Source organism: Culicoides brevitarsis, chromosome 1 (assembly GCF_036172545.1).
Source record: "Culicoides brevitarsis isolate CSIRO-B50_1 chromosome 1, AGI_CSIRO_Cbre_v1, whole genome shotgun sequence".
NCBI lineage: Eukaryota > Metazoa > Arthropoda > Insecta > Diptera > Ceratopogonidae > Culicoides > Culicoides brevitarsis.
This window is the reverse complement of record NC_087085.1, coordinates 23149986-23177503: the sequence shown is the minus strand read 5'-3', so window position 1 is coordinate 23177503 and position 27518 is coordinate 23149986. Positions and strand designations below refer to the sequence as shown.

The window sequence follows — 27518 nt, the reverse complement described above, 5'->3', positions numbered from 1 at the left end:
AAATTTTTAACTTTTTTTTGCCCCATTGGATTTTCGGCTTTTAAAATGGGGCATCGGACTTTATTTTTGATTTTCATTTGGAGCGGCCTTACTGTATCAAGAGGTAAATGTAAAATATGTAAAATAAACCAACTACTGGCTTTTGGCCGATAATAACATATTATGAACTTATTCTTTAAAAATGACGAGTTTTTGAAATTGGAGGAAAGATCTAAATGACATCAAATCATGAAATCATTTTTTCGTTATCTTATTTAAATTCCAAAGTAAACACTACAAGAAACGTGAAAAGATAAAGAAGAGTTCAAAAGGTACAAAAGATGTATTCTAAATACTCAATCTTCATGCCATGTTTTTTTTTAAATTATTTTTTGTAGATATTTTGGGCTTGTTTTTACCATTTTTTTATTTATTTATTTTTTTTTATTTTATTTTGTTTTTACCATTTTTGTATTTTTTTTTTATTTTTTATTTTTTTTTATTTTTTTTTTATATTGATTTTGCCCTACAAGATTTGTTATGACGTTATAGCTCGCGAACGGAGCGTCTCAGAGCATATGCTTCATGGAGAAAAATGTTCGTCGTGACGCAAGGAACATTGTTAGCCAAAAAAATTTGAAGATATTTGAAAAAAATGTTCTCCCATATACTCTTATTACCGTTTTTATATTGATTTTGCAAAAAAAAAATATGATTTAAAGTTTTCTCTTGACCTAAACATTTAAACTAAAGGATAACTTAAGGATACTTATTTGCCCAAAAAAAGTAATTTTTTCGTCATTTTTTTCAACTTTGAGGCCTGGGCTCTAGATTTTTTTGTTCAAGCCGGGAAATTTTATGCCTAAATTCGAATTCTTTGGAAAGTTTACTGTCGTTTAGCACTTTACCGCCTTTGGTTCTGAAATTTTTTCGACGTTTTCTCGATAGGGTATCACGACATGGGACTTTTTTGTGCACCATACTTCATAATACATACTTCATTCAAATTTTTTTTTTCAGAACAGGCATAAAATCTGCAAAAATGTGAATTTGAAAATTTTCGAAAAAAAATTATCGAAAAAACAAGCCTCTTGAATTCTCTTTTTTTGTATATGATTTTTAGGAAACTCGTTTGTTAAATAAAATTACCATAAAAATAACTCCATTCTCTCTTTTTCGTTGAAATACTTAATATTTACACGACAAAATCGTAAATATTTAAAAACAATATATTAAAAAGTGAAAATAAAATTAACAATAAAGATAAAATTTTTAGCTGTTAAATGAAAAAAGCCTTACGGAATTTTTCAGTTTTTAAATGGGCCGAAGAAAAAGTTTAAAAATAAATTTAAAGCGATTAAGGTATTTTTTTATTTTAATTAATGTATCACGATAATTTTATGGAACCTTTTCCGATATTTTTAAATATTGTATCAGAATAATATTGAATGGATAAATTGCACATACACATTTTACATGTAAATTGAGTTAAAAAATAGAAAATTGGCAGAAAGGTTTAAATTTTCAAAAAAGTTGATAAGTATCTAAAATTTTCACACATTTTGTGTGTTTTTTATTGTGATATGCCAGATCTTACATATGGAGCATTCCCTTCTAAAGAATATTAAAATCCAGAATTTTAAATTAGTAACAAAATCAATCTAATCGTTAGGTCCATCCAAAAATAAGAAACTTCCGCATTTTGGTATGTTTTAGAATGGTATACACCATATGCAAAGTTAAAAAACTAAATTTATCGTAATTCATTTTTTAGGTTCTTAACATTTTGTTAAGATATAAAATGTCAATTTGAACGAAAAATATTTAGAAAACTTGGAAACTAAAAAAATTTTGCGAAAATAAAGTCCAAAAACTGTTCTTTTAGGATATTTTTTAATTTAAAAAATAAATAAAAAAAACTAGTGTTTACAATACATTAAGAAATGTCATAAAAAATAATTTTTAGAGCTAAAAAACAGAAGGAAAAGTTACATAACTCTTTCGCAGTTTGTCAAAAAATGTGTGTGTGTGTGTGACTTTTCCTTTCATTCTTTCATTTAGAGTATGTGATTTATTTAAAATGATTTTTGTAAAACTTTTTCAACGACTTATATAAATACTTAAAAATTCAATAAAAAATAAAAATACATAATAAAGCTTTATTTCTTAGAGATGAGCTACTTAATGTAGCAATAAATCAAAATCAATAAAGTATAAAAGCTCAAAAATATTTAAAAATGTGAATTTAAATCACGTTTCGCGGTACTTTTTTTTATTATAAGGTTCTTCATATTTTTATATAATGTCTCAACTGATCAGTTTTGTTTTGAAAACAATGATGATTTATAAAAGTTACATGGATTCAATTCCTTAATCAAAAATGTTAGACGTTTAAAACAAAGTGGATTAAAAAAATATGATATATGTAAAACAGATAAAAACACCTGTTTGATCAAATAAATATTTTATTTATTTATATTTTCTGAAAATTCTTGTTGTAAGAACATAAACCATATTGAGCAAAAAGATATTTTTTAAAATTTTGATTAAGAATATTTTTTAAAAATTTAGCAACCCAAAAATTATTAATTTAGAATGATGTTAACACATATATTGTTAATAAAAAAAAACTTTAATATAAGTAGTATTGAAATATTGAGGCTTTAAAATAAAATAACATGAAATGAAGATAATTAGAATATCATGTAACTTTCGTTTCTTATATAAACAAATATGTGATAAATAAGAAAATAGTTACTTGATTAAAAAAGTCTTATAACTATTATGAATAGAAACCTGATAAATAAAACGACCAAAAGTCCGATTTTAAAGCTAATTTTGCATTTAGTCTTTATAGGTCGGCATTTAGTTTAAAAATAACACCAGAAATAATGTTACTTGAAAAAAAAAATACAAATAAGTACATATTTTGTTTAATGCACGCAGTTTTTAGAAAATTTCTGAAAAATAGATATTCAAATAAAGAGTTTGATGAAATTTGTTTGTACTAATCCTATTTTTTCTTCATTTTTTAAGTTTTTTCTGAACTCCCATTGTGAAACGTTGTGCTCAGAAAGACGCCCTCCGATTTGCTTTTTTATGTCACGTTTTGCATCATGATGTCTTCCTATGCAAACAGTTTAATAATATGAAGGTGAAATGCACCCAATATTTACCTAAAATACATTCAATTCAGCTCACTGAACTATTAAAAAAAGTTAAAGCACGACACTTTGAATTTAATGTATCGAAATATGTAAAAAAATTTAAATGGGTAAAGGGTGAAGCCAAAAATTGATTGATGTTGAATTACTTTTTTCTTATGCGGTACTTTTTATATAATCGAAAACCATCGGAATCCAGCAAACCATTTTTTAACATGCCTAGGTATGTACCTAGACCTAAATCCTGTACCTAGACCTGTACCTAAATCCGCCACTTTTCTTTTGTAAAATCAAAAATCTACCCTAGTTTCGGTTATTATGTGCTTGATTTTATAACAAATATTTCCAGTGTAATTTTCTCAAAAATAACAGAATAATTATTTAAATTAAATAAATTCCGCAGAAATACCACGAGGTTTGTAATCGCTGGATTGAGTTAGCACAAGGCAAATCGCATTATCACTCAAATACGACTCATTGCCGTATTCGCTTTAAAAAAAGTTTGGGTACGGAGTTTTTTCCGAGCGATTGCAGCAGTGAGACATCATTTCATTTGTGTAAGAGAAGCTGTGCGGCCAGAATTAAGTAGATTTAAAAATTCATCTAAAAAAATCAACATATTTTTGGTACTTAATTTAAAAATATATTTCAAATCAAAACAGTGATAAACTCGTACGTTTTATTTTGTTTTATTTAGTTTTCTATTTGCTATTTATTCGTTTATTTTAATATTTTAGGACGCCTATCCACGTTTTTTTTTCACAGGAATCCATTAATTTATTAAGTGCAATAGCATTTATTAAAATATTGTTTCAAGTTTCGAGATCATACGAGTTATTCAGTAAGACATGATAAAAAACTTAATTATTTTAAACTTAATTTCTTAAACAAAGCATTAATTTCTATTATTTCAATATATGTGTCTCGATTGAATACGTATGAAGAAAATGCCACATTTATTAATTGACAAATCTTCAAATTTTCCAAGTTTTTCTCTATAATTTTCCCAATAAGTAAATACAAGATACTAAAACTAAATTTGTATCGTCATTTCACATTCATCAACAGCTTTTTGGCACTTTCTATAAAAAAATCTCATTTGAGACAAAATCTACTTAGTTTTTTTTTGGTTATATACATATGTATTCATAACTAACAAAATTTAGTATTTCAAAATATTTGACAACCCTATGATCTTTTATCAAAAAATTTATTGTGTCTCAAACATAATATTTCTCTATAAATATATTTTTCTGAACTGAGATGCTATTTTTCTTTTGTGTTTAATCGTTTAATTTAGTTAGGCAGTCATAATAAAAAAAGGTCACAATTTACTTTCACTTCGATATTTTTTTTATTAATATATATTCCCATTATCAAAGCATTTATTTTTAGAATATTGCTGGCATAATGTTTGGCATTGATTTTATAATTGAATTAATTTTACAGCATTCTATTGTATGAGTCAAAAAGCTGAAAGACCAGTACTACAAGGTCAACGAATCAAGACCAGAAAAAGAGGTAAACTCATAATGATCTTATTTAAAATTCAAAATTTTAATATGTACCTTTGTATTTTTTTACAGATGAAAGAGAGAAAAACGATCCTACCGGCTTTCGCGATGCGGTCATTGCAGGGCTTGACAAAGCAGAAGATCTGGATGCAATATTTAAATATCTAGACATCGCAGGAAACAAGCTAGACTATCGTCGGTATGGAGAAGTACTTTTCGATATACTCATAGCGGGTGGCCTTTTGGGTAAAATAATAAAATCTATAAATTCCGTAAATGCGCTTATTATTAATTTTTGAATCAGTTCCAGGAGGATCAATATCTCAAGACGGCGAAAGACCTTTTACTAATGCCTGTATTTTCAAAGCTTCGTCTGATATGGAAGCGATGCGAAATCATGAGCAGGTATCAAACTTTAGATGTGTTATGTTTATTTACGTTATTTTATTTTATTGACGTAAAATAAAATTATTGACGTATAAATTTATAAAATTTTAAAATAAGTTATTTCATTATTTCAGATTTTCGTAAAATTGATGCGACGTTACAAATATTTAGAAAAAATGTTTGAAGAAGAGATGAAAAAAGTTTTGGTTTTCATAAAGGGCTTTCAACCAGAAGAAAGAGTTAAACTAGCGCGAATGACAGCATTGTGGATTGGTAAATTAAAAGAAATACCTTTTCAGCACTTTGGCAAACATTGTTGAAATCTTAACGTTGATAAATTTAACAATCTTAAAAAAGTGCAATAGAGAAAAATGTTTTTGTGTGGTGTGAAAAATAACTACTTAATTAGTTTTTTTGTACACAACTAAACTAACAGTTTTATGTAAGTACTCCAAGAACATTTAAGCATATTTTTTTTATATAGGAAATGGATCTGTTCCTCCAACTGTTTTGACAGTACTTAACAATGAGCATCTGATTAAAGATGGGATAGCGTTAGATTTTTTGATTGAAGTTTTTATAACTTTGAAAAAAGAAAAAGGCATATCAACTCTTATAACAGCATTGAAAAAAGGACAATTAGAAAATCGTTTAATGGAGTTTTTCCCTCTCAATAAACGTACGGAAGAATATCTGAAATCTGTGTTCATTGAAAATGGTTTGGCTGATATTGTTAAGCTGCACAAAGCTCAAGCAAGCCAAGAAGCTAAGCGAGAACTTCAACAGGTAATGTTATTTAAAATTAATTCATTTAAATTTATTAAAAGTATAAAAAACTCTATTTTTTTGAACATTTATGGTTTATGAAATCCGAAACATTTTTGGCTTTATCGAAAGAACTAAAAATTCTCAATCAATTTCTCTAGGCTCTTATAGATAATTTAAATGATGAGAGACCAGGAAAGGATATAGTGAATGATATAAAAGAAAAATCAGCGAACTATAATATTCCAGAGCATGAAGTTATACCTTTGGTATGCTTTGATTATTTCCTCACATTGGACAGTTTAACTTCATTTTTTCTTTTAGTTATGGACTACTATAATGTCATTAGCAGAATGGAATAAAAAGGAGGAGCTCATTGCTGAACAAGCATTAAAACATTTGAGATTATACACAAATTTGTTTCAAGCATTTACCACTACTGATAGATCAGAGGTAGCATTAATACTGAAAGTGCAGGAATTTTGCTATGAAAATATGAATTTTATGAAAGTATTCCAAAAGATAATATTGTTGTTTTATAAAAGTAAGTAATTTGGTTTTAGACAAAGTTATTGTCGTTAACGTTTGACATTAACAGCTGAGGTACTATCGGAGGATTCTATTTTGAAATGGTATAAGGATGGACATTCTTCTAAAGGAAAAATGCACTTTTTGCAACAAATGAAAAAATTTGTTGAATGGCTGCAAAACGCTGAAGAGGGTAAGAATGATTTTTTTTTACATTTCTGTTACATACATAAATATACAATGTAAATACATCAACTAGAGCATTTATTCTGTATTTATATTAAGAATAATTGTGTAGAATTGATGTTAGAAAGACTATTGCTAAAATATCAAACGATCAAATGATTTTATTCAATACATTTTATCTTAGTATTAAATTTAAGCTGACATTTATAAAAGTTAAAACACTTAAAAAAATTTAAGAATACTAAACAAATTATAATAAACATTTTTTAGAAAGCGAATCTGAAGACGAAAACTAGCAAGGAGATATAAGAATGTCATAGAAATGATGTGCAAATGGAGAAGGATTGATGACCTAAAACTAATTAATAAACTAAGTTTTTTTATTAATTTTATCTATTGTAATTCACACTTTGAAGACAAAAATTAAACAATTTTCTTACTCTGACAAAATAAAAACAAAATAGTAACATTTTCAAGTATAATTCGAGTATAATTTACGGTCACCTTGTGCAAAATGGAAAAAAGCAAAGTGATTCTATTACAGATATTAAATTATTTGATTGAAATTGGTTTCGAACATTATCAAAGATGAAATGTGTAACAATAATAACCAATAAAATTATATTAAATTTATGGTAAAACAAATTATTTTTTCATAATATGAAATTAAAAGTTATGGCGTTATGAACTTTTATTTAACATTAAGTCTTCGAGAGTTTTCTTTATAAGAAGATATTTTTATTTATTTTGCTCATTTAAGTAAGTATTTAATTTACAATATTTTATTCAATACAAATACGTGTAAAGTGTTAAAAAAATGTATTCAAATTGGATTCATCTTACGATAAAATAAAAAAGTTGACGATTTTGAATCATGCGCACATTATACTCACTATTATATTTAGCAACATCTTTTAATCTCGCACTGTATATTTTTAAAACAGTTTGTTATTTTCCAGGTAGGTTCTTAAACTTCTATGAAATATTTTATTTTTAGAAATTCATGGTAAATTTCTGCTTAAGTGCACAAATTGTATACAGTTTTATTCAGACTTACGTAGTGTAAAATAATTGCGAATTTATATTAATACATCCCTATCAAATTATAGGAATAAAAATTTATTAAAAAAATATTAGCTTTGTACATAATTCTTAAAGTGCCTTAATTTTTTTATTGAAATTAAATATTAAATGTTTCTTATAAGTTTTCTTTATGTAAATGCAAATAGTACCTAATGATGAAAGATATTTTTCTAAAATACTGTAACAGGTGTTTTGTGCAACAAGTAAAGCTTAAATTATTGTAAATCACATTTCAATTTTAATATACAAAATAACCTGTTTTTTACAGTGAATATTAAGAATGGCGATGGAAAAAGTGGAAGAAGAGTTTTCGTTGTCTGATCAAACACAATTGGATGATTTATATGAACGTTATAAAAAGTTTTTGAGCAGGAAATTATATCTGAAACTGTTATGGATATTAGCAGTGTTATACACGCTTCTATTAGTTTTATATTTTGTTGATCAAAAGGTAAGTTTCAATTGTAAAAAGTTTTAATTTTTTAATTGTAATTTTTTTTTCAAATGAATTCAAGATAAAAAAAAACAACTAGTTATTCTCTTCTCTTTTTGCTTAAAAATAGGGCGAGATTTGTGGAAAACTAAAATGAGAAAGGGCCTTAGAAGTTAGTCTTTCAATTAAAGTCAAGAAATCTCCCTTTGAAATTTTGGAGAACTGTTTTTTTTTATTTTAAATTTATCAATAAATGCATAGTTTCTCAGAAAGTTTAAATGTAAATTATTTACAACGTGAATTCCTGTTTATGAGTTTTTGTAATTTGTTTTAATTTATTAACAGATTTAGTTTATTTAACTTATTTTCACAGATCGACCTGAATTTTCGAATGATATGTGTTGAACTCATTATAATATGTATATTAATTGGAATCCTCTTTGTTCCTGCTATGGCTGAGTGTTCCATAATAATGGTTTTCTCATCATTGGCAACATATTTTATACTCAACTCATTGGTTTACATATTACCGAGTTTTTTAGATACTTTGACACTTTTTTGTTTGCTTATTGGATTAACAATGTTACCGTCTTCGTTAAGGCTATCTATATGGCTCTCAGCAACTTCATTATCAATGTACTTTATCTACTTAATTGTGGTAAATCACAATTACAAAACCTTCAATACTCATCCAAACATTGAACAAGTAAATACATTTGTTTTAAGATTTATCTTAAGATACGTACAGAAAATATGAACCTTATCTTACAATTTTTATTTAGATAATAGCTAAGTTGTTATTTTTGACCGGTGCACTTATCGTGTCTTCATACTATCGTTTTTGCGAAGAAAGAAAAATAAAATTTGCAGTTAGTGAAACAAAGGACGGAATACATCAACGAATTAGACTTGAGTGTGAAAAAGAACAACAAGAGACATTATTGCTAAGCGTCATACCAGCTCACGTTACAGGTATGGATTTCCTTAAAGCAATTCACACATTTTTTCTTAATTCTTCGAGTTGGGAATTTTGTAATGGGTAACCAAATAACCTTATAATAAATTATATAAAATCAGTTTAATGACACTTGAAATTAAAATTTCAGCCGAAGTTAAAAAATCTATTATGACCAAAATGGCAGAAGCAAACATTCATCAACAAACAACAAGATTTCATGAAATGCATGTCCAACGACACAATAATGTGACAATTTTATATGCTGATATTGTAAACTTTACACCTTTATCAGAACAGTTAGCAGCTTCAGATTTGGTAAAAACATTGCACGAATTGTTCGGACGTTTTGATCAAATTGCACAAGAAAACCAATGTCTAAGGATTAAAATATTAGGAGATTGCTATTATTGTGTATCTGGATTGCCAATATCAAGGCCTAATCATGCAGAAAACTGTGTTAACATGGGATTGGCAATGATTGAAGCTATTAAGTAAGCAGAATTCATTAAATTACAAAAATACCCTTTAGATTAATTTAGATCAATTGAGAAGAATGTGAAATTTGCATTTTTGATATTTGAGGTTTTCCTACATTTTTAACAAATTAATTTATTGTAGATACGTACGCGAAGGAACAGGATTTAATGTAGATATGAGAATTGGTATTCATACAGGTATGTATGTACGTAAAATTAGGTAAATAGTATAAAAATAACCTTATTTATCTTTTTTTTGTGTTTGTTCAATTTTTTTACTTTTTCTTTTCTTAAATTTAAGGAAATGTACTGTGTGGAGTATTGGGCTTAAGAAAATGGCAATTCGATGTTTGGAGGTATGATTTTCAAAATTACATACATAAATCAAATAAATAGTTAAAATTCATTCTAAATTCTTATGAATAAAAAATAGCGATGACGCTACTCTAGCAAATCATATGGAGAGTGGAGGTCTCCCAGGGTAAATCAAAAACGTAACTTTTCAAAGATTTATGAAATTATTTTTTAAAAATTTTAGACGAGTTCATATAACGAAGGCAACGCTTAATCATTTGGGACAAAAATTCAATGTAGAACCTGGAAATGGAAGCAGTAGAAACTCCTATTTGGAAGATCATAAAATAGAAACATTTCTGATTATTCCACCTAAAGCAAAAGCATCAGAGAGTCCTCAACAAATAAATAAATCTGCAGATATTTGTATCATAGAGCCTGGAGGAGACTCCGTACAATATCCTATTAAGGAAAAAGATTTTCCGAAACTAAATAGCCATTGTGTAACCTCAATACAACCCACATTAATAAAAGTTGAAAGGAATACAGAACTAAAAGATAATTTGCTCAGTGCAGTAAGCTCTGATACAAATGATAGAAGACGACTATCGGTCCAAGGTATGAGAATATTATAAAGATTTACATTTTAGATCTCTTGTGAATGTTCATCGATTATATTAACAGGCTTGATTGGAAACATAACAGATAGACGTCGATCATCTGGGTCAATACTGATGGAAATGGGAAGAAAGATGTCTATGTCTAATATTGACATTAAATATGGCCAATCTTTTCGTTCTAAATCATCGAAAATGACAAAGTTTATAGAATTTTGGGGGGCAGATAAGCCATTTGCTAATATTACTGATACTAAAATGGCAAAAACTATTGGACTGGCCGTGAGTAAAAAACACCTCACTACACGAATAATTTAAATCAATGTGACAGCAGAATAATTTTTTTATTCTTTTGTGTTGATTATTTATGTAGTGATTCTTATCATACTCATTAAAGTTTTAACAGATTTTTTTTTATTCATGCAGAGTATATCAATGATAGAGTCACATTTATTACCTCTAGAAAAAAATGTTGGTGTTTGTAAAAGTTTCACTATGTGGTATCCAGATAAAAATTTGGAAAAATTATACCGACAGCAACCTAATACTAAAGTAAAAAATGATTTATCATGTTGCTTCGTGTTGGTCCTGATTTGTCTTGCGATTCAAGTAGCGATTTTCAAAAGGTACAATTGTTTCTTTTATTTATTATTTATTTTGTATTTATTGCATTTTTTACTGCATTTCGGAGAAAAGGCGCATAAATGTCTTAATTAAATTTGTTACATTTCTAAATATTTCAAAATTTCTTGATTTTTATAATTATTAGGTTCAGATGTTTTACGAATTTTTATATTTTGAAATGCTGTAAAAAATGAAGTGGGACTTGTTTATTTAATATTTTGTTTTTCTTCAAATTACAGCAACATTATACTATATTGTGGCTTGATTGTTACTCTTATATTAATTACCCTGCTCTTGTATGCCAGCAATCTTACACATCTGAGATTTGACTCCCCAACGTTAAGGCATCGTGGAAATAGTATTAACGATGAATATTTCTTTCAACTATTAATATTTATCATATGTTCTTTTTTAATTGTTGTAAGCTCTTCGTTAGGCAATGTAACTTTGGTAAATATTTTTTGTATTTTTATTTTAAATTTCTTAATGTATTAAAAAAGATTTGAGAACGGCATCATAAACATTATCTATTTAATTATTTTTAGAAATCATCAAAATCCGGACACGAACCTATTCAAAATAGTACAATCGGAGAGAATGTGGAGCTTGCCGAAATACACAGTTTTTCTATGGTTTATTCTTTTTCAGCGTTAATGGGCAACGTTTGTATTTTTGTATTTGGAGGAATAAGTCATTTTATCAAACTTACAATGATAATTTTATCAACAATTATTCAAGTAACTTTCATTTGGAATAGCGACATTTTCTCAACCTATGACATCCTGTATAATAATGAAAAGTATTTAATTTTGAAATTTTATCTGAAAATGTTTTTATATTTTTTTTTACAATTTCCAGTTTGTCATTAAAAACTCGTATTTTTATGTTTTTGATTGTCGAAAACATATTGTTATACACATTAGGTATGGTTCGCGTCAATTTAAATATCTATCTCGAGATATAAAACTTTTGTTCGGGAAATTTGGATCTAGCCATTAAAATAAGGGAGGTACTAGAATACTATAATTAGAAGTTCTCAAGCAGTATAAAATGTTCTTCTTAAGTTTTCAACATAATAATTTGAAGGTACATCTACAAAACAAGCAAAAATGTGGTTCAATCTGAAAATAAAAAAAAATCTACAAAAAATTAGCCAGACAACATGACAATGCAATCGGAATTCCAAAATTAGATAGTTACCTGAATTTGGAACTATGAATCATACGAGGGGTACGAAGATTTTTATCATTTTTTGCTATTTTAAGTTAAATTATTTATTATTTATTGTATGCGCTAAACTGTTGAAACCGATAACAGATTTAAAAATTTCAGGTCATTCACAATAAAATTGGTAAATCTTTCTCTTTCGTCCGTTTTGCCCAAGCATAGTTGTTTTTGGATGTTCTTTCAAATTTATATTGAAAATTGAAAAAAAAAATTAGAAGAGCAGTAAAAATGTTTTTTGAAAACTTGGAATAGGAAATTGTACCTCCTGTTTTTCAAAGTTCCAGAACAAAAGTTTTTTGTAACGAGATGTACAACATTTTTTTTTAATTTGACAGAAAGGCACAGGGAATTTATAGATAGAAAATATTATTATATAACTGCGAAACTACAAGTAGAACAGGAAGAAGTTGAAACAATGCGAGGCATCAATAAAATTCTATTAGGTTAGCTTGATAATCAAAAATATTTTATTTACTCGTTTACATAATTACTTATAATAAGTCCTTTATCTATTGTTTGTGTGTTGCAGAGAACATATTACCAGCGCATGTTGCAGATTTTTTTTTATCAAAAGATAGATGCGTACAAGAACTGTATCACGAAAGTTATACATCTGTTGGGGTTATGTTTCTTTCAATTCCTAACTATAAAGGTAAACTTAAACAGCATAAAGTAATTTTTATTTATAAATAAAAACTAGGGTTCGTCCCATGCACGTGTCGACATATATGTCATATATGATGCATGAAAATACCATGTCGACATGTAAAATTGACATGGAAAAAAATTTAAACCATTTTATTATTTTATTTAAACCATCAATTGAATATTTTCAATTGAATTAGTTTTTTTACGAACGTGGCTCTCATTTTATGTTTATTTTTCGAATTTGTCTTTTTTTACTTTAATTTCGAGTTCAAAAATTTAATTTTATTTTAAATTTAATTCAATTTAAGTGACATTTACTCAAATTCTTCAATATCGTTATTATAAAAATTACTTTTTATTGACAGAAAAATAAGATATTGAAAAAAATGTTCAAATGGTTAACAAATTTAATATTTGCATGTCGACATGCATGGTTTTTTTCCATGTAGCATATTCCGAACACTAATAAAATCTCAATATATGCAGAATTTTATGATGAAACTGATGTAAATAAGCAAGGATTAGAATGCTTGAGACTATTAAATGAAATAATTTGTGACTTTGACAAATTGTTATTAAAACCTAAGTTCAGCGCAATTGAAAAAATTAAGACAATAGGTAAATATATTATAACTTTTTCCTAAATATTAGTCTCAATCAATTTTATACCATAGGATCAACATATATGGTAGCATCTGGGATACGACCAGGAAAAGAGGGCATGAATACAGTAAGTTATGACTGAAGAGGGATTTTGCGATCATTCAACCAACTGCGACATAAATCATCTCAGATTCGAATTGATGAACCAAAATTCTCAATCAAATATTATCTAATGATTTTATCGTTTTGACAAAATCAAATCAAATCAAAATTCAAATCATTATTTGATTTGTCTCTTAAAAAAATAAGAGTATTTTTTTTATTTTGATTTAAATCATACAAGCCTGAAAATTTTTAAAATATTTTTCCATTTTGATTGAGTAGGTCTCAAAGGAGATCTTAACTAAAATATTTCACGCAAATATAGGGCAAAAGTGCAAAGCCTGCATAAATTATCGAAAATGAAGAGAAATGGGCAGGTTTCTGAGGGTTTTGAAAAGTATTGAAAGCCCAAAATCGAATAGGCTGAGGTGGATATAAACTTAAATCATTGTCTTATTATAATAACAAAAGTTTTGCCAAAACCGCCTTAAAGTATTTTTGAAACTAAACTTTTATGCACTAAGCATAAAAACTCGAAAATTTTAAATAAATTATTTCAACTAATTGTTTCAATCAATCAAGCTAGAGCTTAATTCTTTTTTTTTAAGCAAAATATTTCTATTTTCTTTTTAATATAGGATTCCAGACGAATGGAAGAACATAACGTAACAATTCTCGTAGAATTTGCATTTGCGTTAATGGCAACATTGGAACAGATAAATAAAGAATCTTTTCAACGTTTCAAACTAAGGATCGGACTGAATCATGGACCAATAATTGCAGGTGTCATTGGTTCCCACAAACCATTCTTTGATATTTGGTCGAATACAGTCAATGTAAGCAGTCGAATGGATTCATGTGGGGTTATGGGTAAAATTCAGTGCACTGAGCATACAGCAAAAGTGCTAATGAATGCGGGGTATACGTGTGAATGCAGGGGTCCGATATTTGTAAAAGGCAAAGGCACACTAACGACTTATTTTGTTAAATCTAACCAATAATTATGTAAAAAAGAATAACCCTAATTCTGTAAATCAATTAATAAAACCAAAATAGTTATGTGAAAAATAATTTGTTTAATGCTCCTATTTAGACAAAATACAGTTTTGAGGAAGTTCAGTTCAAATACAATTTAGAAAACTATTCATCAAAACATTTCAAGTTTCTCGAATTTCATTTGGTTGTATCTAATAAATCTTTTGCCTCGTTTATCTTCGCAGCTAAATAAGGTGATCCTCCTCTATCAGGATGGTTGAGTAACATAATTTTCTTATGTGCATCTTTAATTTTAGTTTTGGAAGCACTTGGGCTAATACCTAGTATAAGAGAGGCCTCACGTTTATTCATTTTACCATCAAAACCTTTATAAAAAAAAAATGTTTACATTATTTTTTACGTGTAAATATTGAGCGGCGTACCTCCTTTATAATACTTTGAATTAGCAAGAGACTCAGCATCAAATTTCGGCAAAGAGTTTAACTTTTCTGAAAGTTTTTGTGTGAAATTAGGCACTCTTTTAATAACATATCTTCCGCCAAAGCCTACTGCTGCCAGTCCTAATCCCGTGAGTATTGCACTGATGGTCTAAAAAGCTTTCAACTTAATAGAACGTTTAAAGTAAAACTTAAATGCATACCATTTACAATACGTTTTGTCTTATATCTTCTTTTAAAAGTAATTTTTGTCTCACAACAACAAATTTACTTTAAAGAGACAAGGTAACAATTTGACACGAGCTGAATTATTTATATTTTACATTACTTACATAAAGTAGGCTGATCAAATATTTTATAACGACTCTGCATTATATGTGTGCTGAGCTCGTCGAAACGGTCGTTGTTTATTTATAACTGTTATACTATATGTATTGATTTTTGTTTATCTAACATTTATTTATCAACAACATCAAATACGTGTTTGATTTACAGAATTGTATCAAAATAAATTTAATAAAATAATGGTTAATGAAAAAAAGAAAATAGCTACTGTTGTAGTTCTAGGAGATATTGGTATTTTAAATGCATATTTTATGAATTATATTATAATTTATAAGCTATATTTCTGTTTTTGTACAAATTTTTAGGACGCAGTCCACGTATGAGCTATCATGTTTCAAGCCTGTTGGAACATGAATTCTATGTAAATATTGTCGGATACTTAGATTCTACTCCGATTAATGAAATCATAAATAATTCAGAAGTTAATATTGAAAAACTACGCCCTGTACCAGAAACGAGTTTATCACCGGTTTTTACATATGTTTGGAAAACTTTTTGGATGTTCATAACTTTGAGCTGCAGTCTTTTTAAATGTGTCGTATTACGAAAATCTCATATTCTAATATGTCAGAATCCGCCGGGAGTACCTGCGTTATTGGTAACAATTGATTTCTCGTTAGCTTAGATTTTTCCTTTAGTTTTAATTGTTGACCTTACTTGTCTCTTTGACTAGGTATGCTATTTTATGTGTCTCTTTGGAAGGACGCGATTTATTATAGATTTTCACAACTATACGTACAGCATTTTATCACTAAAAAACGAGCCGGAAACATTTTTTGTGAAAATGGCAAAATTTATTGAGACCAGCATAGGTCGTTTATCAGACATAAATTTTTGTGTATCAAATGCTATGAAAGAAGATTTGGAGAAAAGATTCAACATAAAAGCTACAGTTTTATATGATCGACCATTTGTAAATTTTAAACCAACTACCATCCAAGAGAAGCATGAACTATTTTTGAAACTAGGTGAAAAATACTCAGGACTAATAGTCGACAAAAAAACAACACTTTTCACTGAAACAGTTGAAGAGAATATTATCCGGTTGAAACTAGATCGACCAGCTCTTCTTGTTTCGAGCACTAGTTGGACACCTGATGAAGACTTTGGCATCTTGCTCACAGCTTTGGAAAGTACGTATATTAATTTATCTCCGATATACATATATTTCAAATTAATCAAAATAAATTGGAATTTGGGGTGTTCAGAATATGAACAAAAAGCGAATATATTTACAGGTTATCCAAATCTTGTTTGTATTATAACAGGAAAGGGTCCACTAAAAGCAAAATATGAAAATATAATAATGAAAAAAGATTTTCAAAAAGTTCAAATAATTTTACCCTGGTTGGAGATTGACGATTATCCAAAAATTCTTGGATCTGCTGACTTAGGTGTTTGCTTACACTACAGTTCTAGTGGTTTGGATTTGCCAATGAAAGTAGTTGATATGTTCGGTTGTGGTTTAGCTGTTTGTGCTATCGACTACCAATGGTATTTTTGATTTGTCCTGTATAAAATATTGAAATTAATTTTCCAACGCTTTTTTCAGTTTAAACGAACTTGTTAGAGATAAAGAAACTGGCTATGTGTTTAAAGACGAGGATGACTTAGCTGAGTTACTTTTGGATCATTTTCACAATTACCCAAAAACATCTGAAGTGAATCAAACTATTGAAAAGAACCTAAAAAAATTTCAGGAACTTAATTGGCATAAAAATTGGAATGAAATTGCATGGCCATTGATAAAAACATAAATTTCAAAAACATTTCTTTTTTTGTGTGAGTTTGATATATATAAATAAATATTTGTCGCTCTTTTTGTGATTTTTACACCAAAGTAATGTACTTCTTTTTGATATTGGTCAATTTTTTACTTAAATTCTTCTACCTTTAATCTATATTAATCTTATACCTAATAATACCATAATAAAATTCAATCAAAACAGTTTTTTCTATCAAAATTCATTCTTTTAAAGATTTGATTTTGAGGTTATATTTTTGGAGTTTCAAAATTTTTAGAACATCCAAATTGAAGAAACTTACAAATGCTTACAATTTACAATTTCCATTGATTTGATAAGATTTCATTTTAATAGAAATAAATATCATGTTCAATGTTTACCAAAAATTTATATATTTGTTTTTTTTTTCTTAAAAAATCTTTTAAATTCTTTCTGGAAAATTTAATAAGAATTGTGCAAAAAAACTGACCATTTTGGTCATAAATTAGATATATATCGTAAATACATATTTTTATTTTCATTCCCTTGGATTAACTCGTTTTTTGCTATGAAATGGGGCAACGGATATTATTATTAATATGCATTTAAAGTTGTGTTCAAGCTTAATTTGTTTACATAATTATATGTATGATATCTACAGTGTGTAATATGCAACATTCCCCCATAACTATAATATTAGAGAAAACTTAGTGTTGCTTGGAATGTAAGTATATGAATGAAATTTGACAAGTTGCACGCAGTTAGTTCTTTTCTACCTCTCTTTAAAAGAAGTAAATTTAAATTTTTATAGTGAAATGCATTTGTAGTTTTTTTTTATTTGTTTTATTTTAAATTGTTTATGTTTAGCCGGTTTACATAATATTGTGCATAATGCTAAATGATATATCATTTAAATCGATTTTAAAATAACATTTATTATAAAATTAAGTAAACTTAAAGCAATGGCCGTCATAAAAAGAAACAAGTTATATCTGAGTTAAAACTCTTAGTTTCAAAATAGAATAATAAAAAGAAAATAAAATGGACTTGATAGATTTTAATTAAATGCGACTTATTGTACTTATAATAAATTCTGAGTTCTTTTATTAAACAAAATGATCGTTTTCTATAACACTAAATTTTTGACTTGGTCATTAGTGTTTGCAGTGCAAATAATATACAGTTCTTGTGTCACCGAAAATTCAACTCTACATAAGTGTGAATCAGTCCAAAATATTTTAAAATCTCGAGGAATATATTTTGATACAAATGAGAAAACAACAAATGGTAAATATCTAATTAAAATATTGTTTAACGAAAAACCAAATATATGTGCATTAAAAATACACAAAAACCTTTGTATGTTTAATATTAAAAAAAGAAGTACATACATCAGTATACCTTCTGAATTCGACACTAAACAGAAAACATATGTACATTATAGAATGTATTTAACATAATTGATGTAAGAAAGATTTTAAAAATGTACAATGTAAATAAATTTATACCTGTTAATGTACGCATACCACCTACGAAGCTCTACAAGTAACATAACTATGCGGAAGAGGAGAATAAGAGACAGAACAAAAAAATCATTGAAATTTGAACAACATCTTCATATATGATCTTATGACCAAACACCTATATGCTATAATGCATTCTTCCTACCAAAATTGTATAAATTCCTTTTTTGCTTTTCAGGAAAATACTGTCTGTTCGAACAACCAATCAAATGTTGCTCTGAAAGTTTAGAGAATAAACTTGTCAACGTAGCAAAGAGTCAGTTAGAAAGAAACTCTAAAGAGTTGATACAAAAGCTTACGGTCATACTCAAAATTAGAGCACAGAAGTTTAATGGTATGTTTTGACATCAAAATTGACTAAATATCTATTAAAATAAATAAATGATAAAAAAAATATTTTTTTTGTAGAACATTTTAAAGAGCTGTTAAATCAGTCCAAAAGAGAGTTTCATGATATGTTTAAGAGAACCTACGGCATTATTTACGAACAAAATTCTCATGTATTTTCTGATTTATTCAAAGAACTAGAAGGTTATTACACACGAGGAAAGGTTGATTTAATGGAAGCCATGGATTCTTTCTTTAATGTGCTTTATCAAAAAATGTTTACAGTCATTAATATGCAATATCAATTTGACGACAAGTAAATTTTACAACAGTTTTAAAATCAAAAGTTTTACATATATTTTGTTTATTTAGATATTTAGGTTGCGTTGGAGAGCACATGAAGACTTTAAGACCATTCGGTGATGTACCTGATAAGTTATCTGTTATTTTAAAACGATCATTTGTTGCTACCCGGACATACGCACAAGCGTTGAACACAGCAGCGGAAATTACAAAATATTTGGAAAACGTTAGTTAGAGCCTCTAGTTAAGAATTTCAAGACTAACCCGTGATATTTTTTTTCTTATTTGTAGGTCCGTTTAACACCTGCTTGTATTCGAGAAGTAGCGATGATGCATGTTTGTGGTCTTTGCAGTGGAAATATAAGAAAACCCTGTTCGTTGTATTGTCATAGTGTGATGAAAAGTTGTTTTCAGAGACTTTTTAACGACCTAAATTTTGAATGGGATAACTTTGTATCTGCTATGGAAAAATTATCAGAACGTCTTCTTGGACCTTTTAATATTGTAATGGTCGTCGAACCAATAAATATAAAAATATCCGAAGCTATTATGAATTTCCAAGTAAGTTTCTAGAACATGTATATATGTTTGGAATTATTATTAATATATTATCACTGAATTTTTTCAGGATTCAGGTCAAGATATAACAAACAAAATATTTCAAGAATGTGGGAAACCTAAATTTCAAAGTTCTATCAATAGAATTCGCCGAGCATCAAAACCAGGGTACAGTCATTATGATGCTCTTGAAAACAATGGAAACAAGAAAAAAAGAAAAAACAAGAGCAGACAACCAATCGAGAAAAACTATCAGAAAGAAAACCGAGAACCAACTATAGATAAATTGATTAGAGATATACGGCAAAAAGTAAAAGATTCTAAAAGCTTTTGGTTTAATTTGCCTTATCAGATGTGTAATAGTGATAATTTTATTGTAAACTCAAACATAGAGAATGACTGTTGGACTGCAAAAGATGAAAGGTATGCATAAATTTTAAAATAAAATAACTAATAATACAATATATTTGAAGTCATTTAAGCTTGGAAGAAGAACTGAAAACTACAAAAACAACTGACGTACATCAATCTACCTCTTTAAAATACATAAATTTAATATCAACACAACTATATAAATTACGTGCAGTAAACACGCATTTGAGAAATGCATTTAATGGAATGGATGTGGAATGGAGTGATCAAGGTAATAAATATTTTTCTTATATATTTCACAAACAAGGGTGTTCCAAAAACATGTCTTGTATCGCGTTTCCTCCCCCATCATTTTTATGAAATATGGCCATGGGGGTTATAGAAATTAAATACTTTTTCATACTAAATCTCTTAAGAAATCAAGTTTTGCTAGCTCTTTTAGCTGTTTTTCAACAATTTTGACATTTTAAACTATTTTAGAGGTTAATCATGAATATTTCAAAAAAAATAACGATGAAAAAATTTGAAAATTATTTTTTATAAAAATTGTTCAAAATAATTTTTAGAAAGGAAAAATTAAGTCAAAACGCTAATTTTATAACAATATCATAGAAAATAATTAAAAATTGAACAATTTTATTACTTTTCCATACTAAATAGTACTAAAAACGAAAATATATAAAATTTCTATATCCCATTTCTCCCATGGATATTTTTCAAACATGTAACAGAAAACGGTTTTGGAACACCCTAAAGATAGATAGATTACAAATCGAGCGTTTTTCCAACTAAGCAAACCAGATGGGCCTATTGTGGTACTTGCTACCATTCGTTATCTATCTATATCATTTATATTTGATAATCGTGTATTGATATCTATAATAAAGTTTTTCATTGTATGGAGATCCAACGTAGATCCTGTACTTCAGAGCAGTCACAGAGAATATGTTCTGCAGTTTCGGTTTCATCCTCGCATAGTCTACAAGTGTCATTTGTAGTTTAATTCATTTTTTTAGTCTTTTCTTGAATGTTCCATGACCTGTTAGATAATTAGTCATTAGTTGTGTGTCTGATTTTTGAAAACTAGCAGTGTTTGATTTTTATTTTTAGAGTGATTCCCTATCAGAAGTTTAGCTTCAGATGCTTGTAGAGAGTCTTGCCAGTGTAAATTAGCTTTCTCATTTAACCATTCTTTGTTAAGTCGTTTAAAGAAACTAAGTGGAAGACCACAAAATGGTTCAACTCCTGTGTACTTAGTTTTACCTCCTATTTTTGCCAGTTCATCCGCTTTTTCGTTTCCTTCGATTTGATGATGACTTAACACTTACACCAAATAAATTGCACCTAATTAATTCACCAACAAATTATTTCATATATTTTCCTCCACAGATGATTCAATTTATGATAGTGGATCTGGATCTGATACAGAAAGCGATGAGAAGGAAGAATATGGATCTGGTAATGGTATTACTGAAATTGATAAAAATCGTAAAGTACAAACAAATATCGAAGATGTCACTGAAGACTACACAAAAGAAACAACATTGGGCCAAGAAACCATTCAAGCAAATTCTATTAGACCGACATACAGTAGTACAGATCCCACCCCCAGCTCTGTTCCATCTTCCAATATGAGTCCTTTAAAAGCGGTTGTAGTTTATTTAATGCCAATATTTATTGCATGGTTTGGAGGACTTTTCTCAAATTTACTGTGATCATTAAAAATAATGCATATTTTTATATTGTAATATACATACCTATTTACTATTAAGATCATAAATGTAATTTAATCAAGATTTTTTTAAGTAAGTAACTAATATTTGCTTATGCTCTCGACTTACCAGTAAGTACTTAAAAGAAAAAAAAAGATTAGGATCGAAAAGTGGTATATAGAAAAGCCATCAAAATAATTTTATCATTATGTTTTAAGACTTTAAGCATTAGAAATAAAATGACAACATTAATGTTGTTTTGAATCATTGTGTATTCTTTGAGCCTAAGAGCACAGAGAAATAGTTTGCTCGTAAACCAACGTTTTCTGGAAATCTCGAATTATGGTGAAAAATAAAGACACTCCAATTCTTCCTGATTTTGTAAAAAAATGTATTTTTTGTCGATAATGTTACATTAAAGGTGATGCAATTGTCCAAAATGAAAATTAAAAAGGATTATTAATTAGGTATAGGCCTTTAAATTGTTGAATTGCCCTATTTCCAGTTAAACCGTCACTGCTAATTTTCTTACAGCTTATTGTTCCATTGCTACAAAAATTTCCTGGTTTTTAGATACTTCCCTTGGTAGTTTTTAAAATAATTAGGAAGGAAGAAATCCAAAACATTCGACACTTTTTACCGCATCCATCGTGTGTTTGTATGCTCTAGGTGGAAAACTTCTTATATTATAGAAAAAAAACATTAACTAATTTCATAATTTTTATTAATTATAACATCAAATGTTTTTAGTAACCAAGGTATGTTGATACATGCTTAAGCCATGAATTAAGAGCAGGTGTCAAATCATTCAAAAAGCCTTGTTTTACCGTACTACTTACAGCAACATCTGCAATGGAAATGGATTGGCCTCCAAAGTATTTTTGTTTTCCAAGTCGTGTATTGAGAATACGCAGATACTTAAGACGTTCCTTAGTGTCTGTTGAATTATTGATCAACAAAAAGCATATATCAAGTAAGGAATCTACTTCGATAGAATCAATCACAGAATTCTCATAAGTGAATTCTGGCGGCCCGATCCTAGTAAGCCATCTCAAAAGAGTCACTTCTCCATGCAAAGGAGCATATGAAGCAGGGGCTATGAGCTCAGTATTTCTTCCAACTTCGGCATGCCAAATGACAGTAATTCCTAATGTCGGTACATCTAAAGAAGTTTCTATTGATTGAACTTGCATCATAAATTTTTGGGCATTTTCATCTAATTTTGCCACACTTGAATGTGTATGAAATTTTATATGAAGCAATAAATGATTAATCCACAATTTTTTCAACGCAAGAAGACAGTAGGGTATAAATTTATGATTAGCGTTCACAATCAGATCACTTTGATCATCAACCTAAAATAAAGAAAAATAAATATCTTAAACAAAGAATAGATGTTAAGATATATGTGAGCAAACAGGTTCATTTAAAAGATTCTGCATTATTATATTCACTTTATATTTTGTAAGCTGATTGGGCTTTAGCCTAGGCTTAACGCTTAGGTCATAAGCAGAACACAATCGGTTTTGATCAAATACGACTGTTGCGTACAGCAAGAAAAACTTCATTAAGCGTTAGTGTTGAACCTACATTAAATTGTTGTTGTACCAGTTGAACGTGGCTCGCTTGTACTGGCTTTGCACAAACATTTAATCCAGAACGTATTTCTTGAAGTTGATTCTTAAATTTCTCTAATTGAATAAGAAGCTTTTCTTGCCTTGCCGATAATACATCCATCTGGTTTAGGCTTATATTGATCTGAAATTTTAAAAAATTTTCAAAAATTTTGAAACTAAAGAAATTTTTCACATTTTACATTAGGATATTCAGCTTGTTCTTCTAGTTTGAGATTTACAACAGCTTTCATATTGTACATACAGTCGGGTAAATCAATATTGGGCCAAATTTCGTTAATTTTTTTCAATTTATACATTTTTAGAAAATTATATATAGACACAACGTGTGCGGTTATAAAAAAGTATATGGCACCATTCATTCACGATGTTCTTAAATGAAAATAACATACGGACCAATTTTTATTTAGGCAAGTGCAATTTCAAAAAATGTTTCAGATGTCCACCCACCTAACTTTTTCAGAAATTCCAAGGAGGGAATAATGGAATAATCATATTGGTTTTGAGATATTTTAACCTTCAAAACACACGAAAAATGACAAAAAATCATTAAAAATTGGTTAAAATCTTTAATTTTTGTTATATTTGCATTTTTTCAAAGGATCAGACTAACTTTTACAGAAAAAAAATTAAAGTTTGAAATTTGCCAAAAATTTTAAAATTTCAAAAAGTCATTAAAAAATTTTGGAAATTTTTTTTTTTTCGGAAATTTGTCCAAAGGTTAAAATAAAAGATCTAAAGTGTCTTAAAAATACTATTTTAAATATTGAAGCCCCTTAAAAATAGCGAAAGAGATGGAAAAATCATCGATATTATTGTTTTCCATTATCATTATTCATTTTAGAGGAGGTCCAAAATAATGTGAAACTATTATCTATTATCTACTTAATTATCTATTATCGTTTTTTTTACTTATTACCTATTACTTTGGCACTCGCATCCTCAATCTGATGCGTGACAGAGCCGAGCACCAGTCTAACCCGCTGAATAGCTCCCTATTTGGGCTCTCGGAGCACTGAGTACCTCCTCTTTTGTTGTCTTTTGTCGTTTTTATTTATTTATTTATTTTTTTTATTTAATTTGTTGAGTAGTTTTAAGAGTAAAATATATTTTTTTTTTGGTTGAAGCAACTTTTTCTGTGCGGTTTCATGCTTTTCCGCACATTACACTCTGAAATAGCAAAGACTAAAGTCGCCACGATCGGATTTATCCAGAGATGTATGGTTGGTATTAGGACGATATCCCATCAGAGAATAGTAGGACGGCAGTGATAGTCTCGACTAGGTCTGCCCAAAAGTACTTGACTTGACTTGACTTCATGCGCATCACATTAGAAAATTGTCGCAACACAAAACGAAAAAAAAGAGTTCAATAAAAAAATCAGTTGTTAAAAAAAAAACGTATTACCTATATTACCTAATTCAAAAGTTTAGTATTTTGATCTAAATGATTGCATGTGATTTTTGATTTAATTATATATTGTGTAAACAAATACATCTAAAATACATATTACAATACGTGATTTATTTAAAAAAAAAATAATAAATAAAAAAAAAACAACTTAAAAAATTACTGTTAGTTGGGATACCTAATGTTTAAATATAAAAATTTTGGTACGATTGATGATATTATATTTTTAAGCAGTTTACTTAATAATTGATATTAAATAATTTAATAAATAATTTTAATCATCCTCTATATTATTTAAGTTTTGTGACAAAACTGGAATACATGATTTATCCGGTAGCAAAGAATGCTCTGCTAGAAAACTTTCAACATCCGAAGAACAAAAGTCTTCACCCAATTCATCTGAGATTCTTATAAAATTTCCAATAATTTGTCCATTTTTATAAACGAGTAATGCTGGGAGTCCATGTTGTTTAAATTTCAAACTCATTCCGGCCGAATTACTCTGAATCTTACAAAATTTTATGTGATCGTATTCTTTTGCCAATGCCTGAAGACACTTATTTAGTATCTTACAACTGCTTAAACGCTCATCATATATATGAAGAATTATAGTAACTGATTTTATTTCATTATCTATGGAATCTAGAAGCTGTTCTCCTTTTTCCAGATGTTGCAACATACCAAATTTTGGTAGTTTACCACATTGTTCCAACATCTCTTTCATTCGTTGCCGTTGATATTCCAAAAGAAATTCATCATTCATAAGTTCTTCTAGCTCGGCATCAAACAATTCCTGCTTCTCAGCTTCTTTGTCTTCTTCGTTTGTCTTCGATGTTATGCTTAACTTTTTAATAAGCTCTAAGCGTTCCCTTTCGGCCTCCTCACGTTTTTCAGTTTCCAATTGTTTAAAACGTTGCCAATCTTTAATTACACCTTTTGGGCCTGTATTGGTCGCTTGTCCAGACCAGTGCATTGAATTTGGTTGTGGTGGTTCACTTGACAAATTGTTATCATCTGCCTCGTCTTCACTGCTGCTACAATAGTTGTGAATTTTTTCACCCAAGAGCTTATCATCAAGACTACCCATTTTTAAAATGATTTTAAAATTAATTTATATTAAGTAGGTAAATACTGCAATGATATTTATCTATAAATTTTTAAATAAATATCACCAGCTAAATACCTACGAAAAATATTTATTTATTTATTAAATAACAGCTTAAATTTCAAAATGACCGTTAGAAATCTCGCGTAGTGAAAGTAGAGTAAATGTTTTATTTATTTATTATTTTAATAAAATATATTTAAAAAAATATTTGCATTTAAATAATAAATATTTTCTTTTTTTTTAAATTAGATACATATTTATTTCTTATTCAATTTTTAAATATTTGAATCAAAAAAACAATGCAGGAGGGTTGAGTAAGGCTTACTAGATCCTTAAAAGGGTCTAGAATGGCTAGCACCGCTGTCTCTAGAGAGTCCTATTGTACTTCATACTGTAAAATTGTAATCTTTTTAGTAAACACCAGGTGTCGTAGCTTTTTAATTTATTTTTTTTGTCGTAGCTTTTTAGCTCTCATCTCAAGCAGGTGTCATCAAAATTTACTTAGCTCTCCCAGAAGGTTCCAAAGGTCTTCTAAAAGATCTCATTAAATTTTGATCACGATTTCAGGATTCGAGTCTCAAACTGACGACCTTACGCTCATCAGTCAGATAAGCTAACTACAGTACTAAGCTGACTTTTAAAAAACAAATCGAAAATATTTGTGTGGTTCCTAAGTTTTTTGTTCTAAAAGTTAATTTAAAATATTTTTTGGCTGCTCCATTACACTGACCGACACGAAAACCACTACCTCAATGTGCCTCACCAATTCTAGCTGATTATGAAAGTAGGCACCTAGACGTCTCCAAAATGCCCACTCATAGGTCTGTAGCACGTCGGAGTCCGAGGCACATCGCATATGAAGTTTCTATGGATTTCAGGTATCTCTTACAAGGAATTTTTACATGTTTCGGAGGTTTTCAGCCAAAATATAGGTCTAAACCTATAAGAGTTGTATATTTTTGAAATTTTCAGATAACAGGCAATCTAAAAAATATAATTTCATGGAGGAACAGTCGAGCTTTGGCTTCTCAGGAGCTCCAATTCAGGAAAAAATGGAGAAATTTGCCTTTTTCAGCCGCTTTTGGTGCTCCCAAAGAGCCAAAACTCAACTGTACCTCCATGAAATTATATTTTTTAGATTACCTGTTATCTGAAAATTCCAAAAATATACAACTTTTATAGGTGTAGACCTATATTTTGGCTGAAAACCTCCGAAACATGTAAAATTTCCTTGTAAGAGATACCTGAAATCCTTCTAAACTTCAAATGCGATGTGCCTCGGACTCCGACGTGCTACAGACCTATGAGTGGGCATTTTGGAGACGTCTAGGTGCCTACTTTCATAATCAGCTAGAATTGGTGAGGCACATTGAGGTAGTGGTTTTCGTGTCGGTCAGTGTTATTAATTTTGATTAAGGAACCAACGTTAAGTTTTTTTTACAATAATTTTTTTATACATTATACTGAATTATTTGGTCTTT

The 27518-nt window shown here is 28.5% G+C and overlaps 6 protein-coding genes across 11 annotated transcripts; 4 read left to right on the top strand and 2 right to left on the bottom strand.

Annotated features, from left to right (window-relative positions):
* The first annotated feature begins 3676 nt into the window (after nucleotides 1–3676).
* Nucleotides 3677–7005, top strand: LOC134828069 (protein krasavietz). 3 transcript variants are annotated; one of them, XM_063841019.1, is made up of 11 exons: nucleotides 3677–3815; nucleotides 3881–3984; nucleotides 4593–4664; nucleotides 4730–4903; nucleotides 4962–5062; nucleotides 5179–5317; nucleotides 5529–5830; nucleotides 5971–6078; nucleotides 6134–6353; nucleotides 6408–6530; nucleotides 6794–7005. In XM_063841019.1, the coding sequence occupies exons 3-11, from the start codon at nucleotides 4604–4606 to the stop codon at nucleotides 6817–6819; spliced, it is 1254 nt and encodes a 417-aa protein (XP_063697089.1). In that variant the 5' UTR covers nucleotides 3677–3815; nucleotides 3881–3984; nucleotides 4593–4603; the 3' UTR covers nucleotides 6820–7005. The 3 variants fall into 3 exon arrangements, with proteins under 3 accessions (XP_063697089.1, XP_063697091.1, XP_063697092.1); XM_063841021.1 differs by lacking the exon at nucleotides 3881–3984 and having other exon boundaries at nucleotides 3680–3815; XM_063841022.1 differs by lacking the exon at nucleotides 3881–3984 and having other exon boundaries at nucleotides 3751–3769.
* Nucleotides 7006–8665: 1660 nt separating this feature from the next.
* Nucleotides 8666–14638, top strand: LOC134827754 (adenylate cyclase type 2). Of its 2 annotated transcripts, none has more exons than XM_063840546.1 (17): nucleotides 8666–8745; nucleotides 8822–9011; nucleotides 9146–9488; nucleotides 9616–9671; nucleotides 9775–9829; nucleotides 9907–9954; nucleotides 10012–10385; nucleotides 10452–10666; nucleotides 10811–11010; nucleotides 11248–11458; nucleotides 11554–11807; nucleotides 11867–11931; nucleotides 12571–12678; nucleotides 12765–12887; nucleotides 13370–13501; nucleotides 13576–13613; nucleotides 14227–14638. In XM_063840546.1, exons 1-17 carry the CDS (start codon nucleotides 8674–8676, stop codon nucleotides 14587–14589), a joined length of 2847 nt encoding a protein of 948 aa, XP_063696616.1. In that variant the 5' UTR covers nucleotides 8666–8673; the 3' UTR covers nucleotides 14590–14638. The 2 variants fall into 2 exon arrangements, with proteins under 2 accessions (XP_063696616.1, XP_063696614.1); XM_063840544.1 differs by having other exon boundaries at nucleotides 13558–13613.
* An 813-nt stretch (nucleotides 14639–15451) lies between these two features.
* Nucleotides 15452–17225, top strand: LOC134827758 (chitobiosyldiphosphodolichol beta-mannosyltransferase). 2 transcript variants are annotated; one of them, XM_063840556.1, is made up of 5 exons: nucleotides 15452–15597; nucleotides 15672–15964; nucleotides 16040–16499; nucleotides 16605–16860; nucleotides 16919–17225. In XM_063840556.1, the coding sequence occupies exons 1-5, from the start codon at nucleotides 15546–15548 to the stop codon at nucleotides 17121–17123; spliced, it is 1266 nt and encodes a 421-aa protein (XP_063696626.1). In that variant the 5' UTR covers nucleotides 15452–15545; the 3' UTR covers nucleotides 17124–17225. The 2 variants fall into 2 exon arrangements, with proteins under 2 accessions (XP_063696626.1, XP_063696625.1); XM_063840555.1 differs by having other exon boundaries at nucleotides 16575–16860; nucleotides 16919–17224.
* A 657-nt stretch (nucleotides 17226–17882) lies between these two features.
* Nucleotides 17883–22186, top strand: LOC134827756 (glypican-4). 2 transcript variants are annotated; one of them, XM_063840554.1, is made up of 8 exons: nucleotides 17883–18377; nucleotides 18792–18947; nucleotides 19022–19256; nucleotides 19313–19469; nucleotides 19535–19804; nucleotides 19872–20224; nucleotides 20284–20444; nucleotides 21563–22186. In XM_063840554.1, the coding sequence occupies exons 1-8, from the start codon at nucleotides 18206–18208 to the stop codon at nucleotides 21886–21888; spliced, it is 1830 nt and encodes a 609-aa protein (XP_063696624.1). In that variant the 5' UTR covers nucleotides 17883–18205; the 3' UTR covers nucleotides 21889–22186. The 2 variants fall into 2 exon arrangements, with proteins under 2 accessions (XP_063696624.1, XP_063696623.1); XM_063840553.1 differs by having other exon boundaries at nucleotides 17884–18377; nucleotides 20275–20444; nucleotides 21563–22185.
* Nucleotides 22187–22592: 406 nt separating this feature from the next.
* Nucleotides 22593–23892, bottom strand: LOC134831299 (probable aminoacyl tRNA synthase complex-interacting multifunctional protein 2). Its single transcript, XM_063845001.1, has 3 exons — nucleotides 23702–23892; nucleotides 23476–23643; nucleotides 22593–23240 (listed from the first exon to the last, which is right to left on the bottom strand). Exons 1-3 carry the CDS (start codon nucleotides 23879–23881, stop codon nucleotides 22632–22634), a joined length of 957 nt encoding a protein of 318 aa, XP_063701071.1. The 5' UTR covers nucleotides 23882–23892; the 3' UTR covers nucleotides 22593–22631.
* A 1128-nt stretch (nucleotides 23893–25020) lies between these two features.
* LOC134836017 (phosducin-like protein) lies at nucleotides 25021–26099 on the bottom strand. The gene has a single exon (XM_063851132.1). The coding sequence runs from the start codon at nucleotides 26014–26016 to the stop codon at nucleotides 25204–25206; it is 813 nt and encodes a 270-aa protein (XP_063707202.1). The 5' UTR covers nucleotides 26017–26099; the 3' UTR covers nucleotides 25021–25203.
* Between the last annotated feature and the right edge of the window lie 1419 nt (nucleotides 26100–27518).

Excerpts from the sequence above, each read along its gene's own strand:
- LOC134828069 (XM_063841019.1), top strand. The coding sequence starts at position 4,604 with ATGAGTCAAAAAGCTGAAAGACCAGTACTACAAGGTCAACGAATCAAG. Across the intron at positions 5,063-5,178 it reads CGATGCGAAATCATGAGCAG|ATTTTCGTAAAATTGATGCG; the intron begins GTATCAAACTTT and ends TCATTATTTCAG. Across the intron at positions 6,354-6,407 it reads AATATTGTTGTTTTATAAAA|CTGAGGTACTATCGGAGGAT; the intron begins GTAAGTAATTTG and ends TGACATTAACAG.
- LOC134827754 (XM_063840544.1), top strand. The coding sequence starts at position 8,674 with ATGTACTTTATCTACTTAATTGTGGTAAATCACAATTACAAAACCTTC. Across the intron at positions 11,011-11,247 it reads CAAGTAGCGATTTTCAAAAG|CAACATTATACTATATTGTG; the intron begins GTACAATTGTTT and ends TTCAAATTACAG. Across the intron at positions 12,679-12,764 it reads CATCAATAAAATTCTATTAG|AGAACATATTACCAGCGCAT; the intron begins GTTAGCTTGATA and ends TGTGTGTTGCAG.
- LOC134827758 (XM_063840555.1), top strand. The coding sequence starts at position 15,546 with ATGGTTAATGAAAAAAAGAAAATAGCTACTGTTGTAGTTCTAGGAGAT. Across the intron at positions 16,500-16,574 it reads CTTGCTCACAGCTTTGGAAA|AATATGAACAAAAAGCGAAT; the intron begins GTACGTATATTA and ends TGGGGTGTTCAG. Across the intron at positions 16,861-16,918 it reads TGTGCTATCGACTACCAATG|TTTAAACGAACTTGTTAGAG; the intron begins GTATTTTTGATT and ends CGCTTTTTTCAG.
- LOC134827756 (XM_063840553.1), top strand. The coding sequence starts at position 18,206 with ATGATCGTTTTCTATAACACTAAATTTTTGACTTGGTCATTAGTGTTT. Across the intron at positions 19,470-19,534 it reads TTACAAAATATTTGGAAAAC|GTCCGTTTAACACCTGCTTG; the intron begins GTTAGTTAGAGC and ends TCTTATTTGTAG. Across the intron at positions 19,805-19,871 it reads AAGCTATTATGAATTTCCAA|GATTCAGGTCAAGATATAAC; the intron begins GTAAGTTTCTAG and ends GAATTTTTTCAG.
- LOC134831299 (XM_063845001.1), bottom strand. The coding sequence starts at position 23,881 with ATGAATGGTGCCATATACTTTTTTATAACCGCACACGTTGTGTCTATA. Across the intron at positions 23,644-23,701 it reads AACAAGCTGAATATCCTAAT|ATCAATATAAGCCTAAACCA; the intron begins GTAAAATGTGAA and ends TTAAAATTTCAG. Across the intron at positions 23,241-23,475 it reads TGGTACAACAACAATTTAAT|GTTGATGATCAAAGTGATCT; the intron begins GTAGGTTCAACA and ends TCTTTATTTTAG.
- LOC134836017 (XM_063851132.1), bottom strand. The coding sequence starts at position 26,016 with ATGGGTAGTCTTGATGATAAGCTCTTGGGTGAAAAAATTCACAACTAT.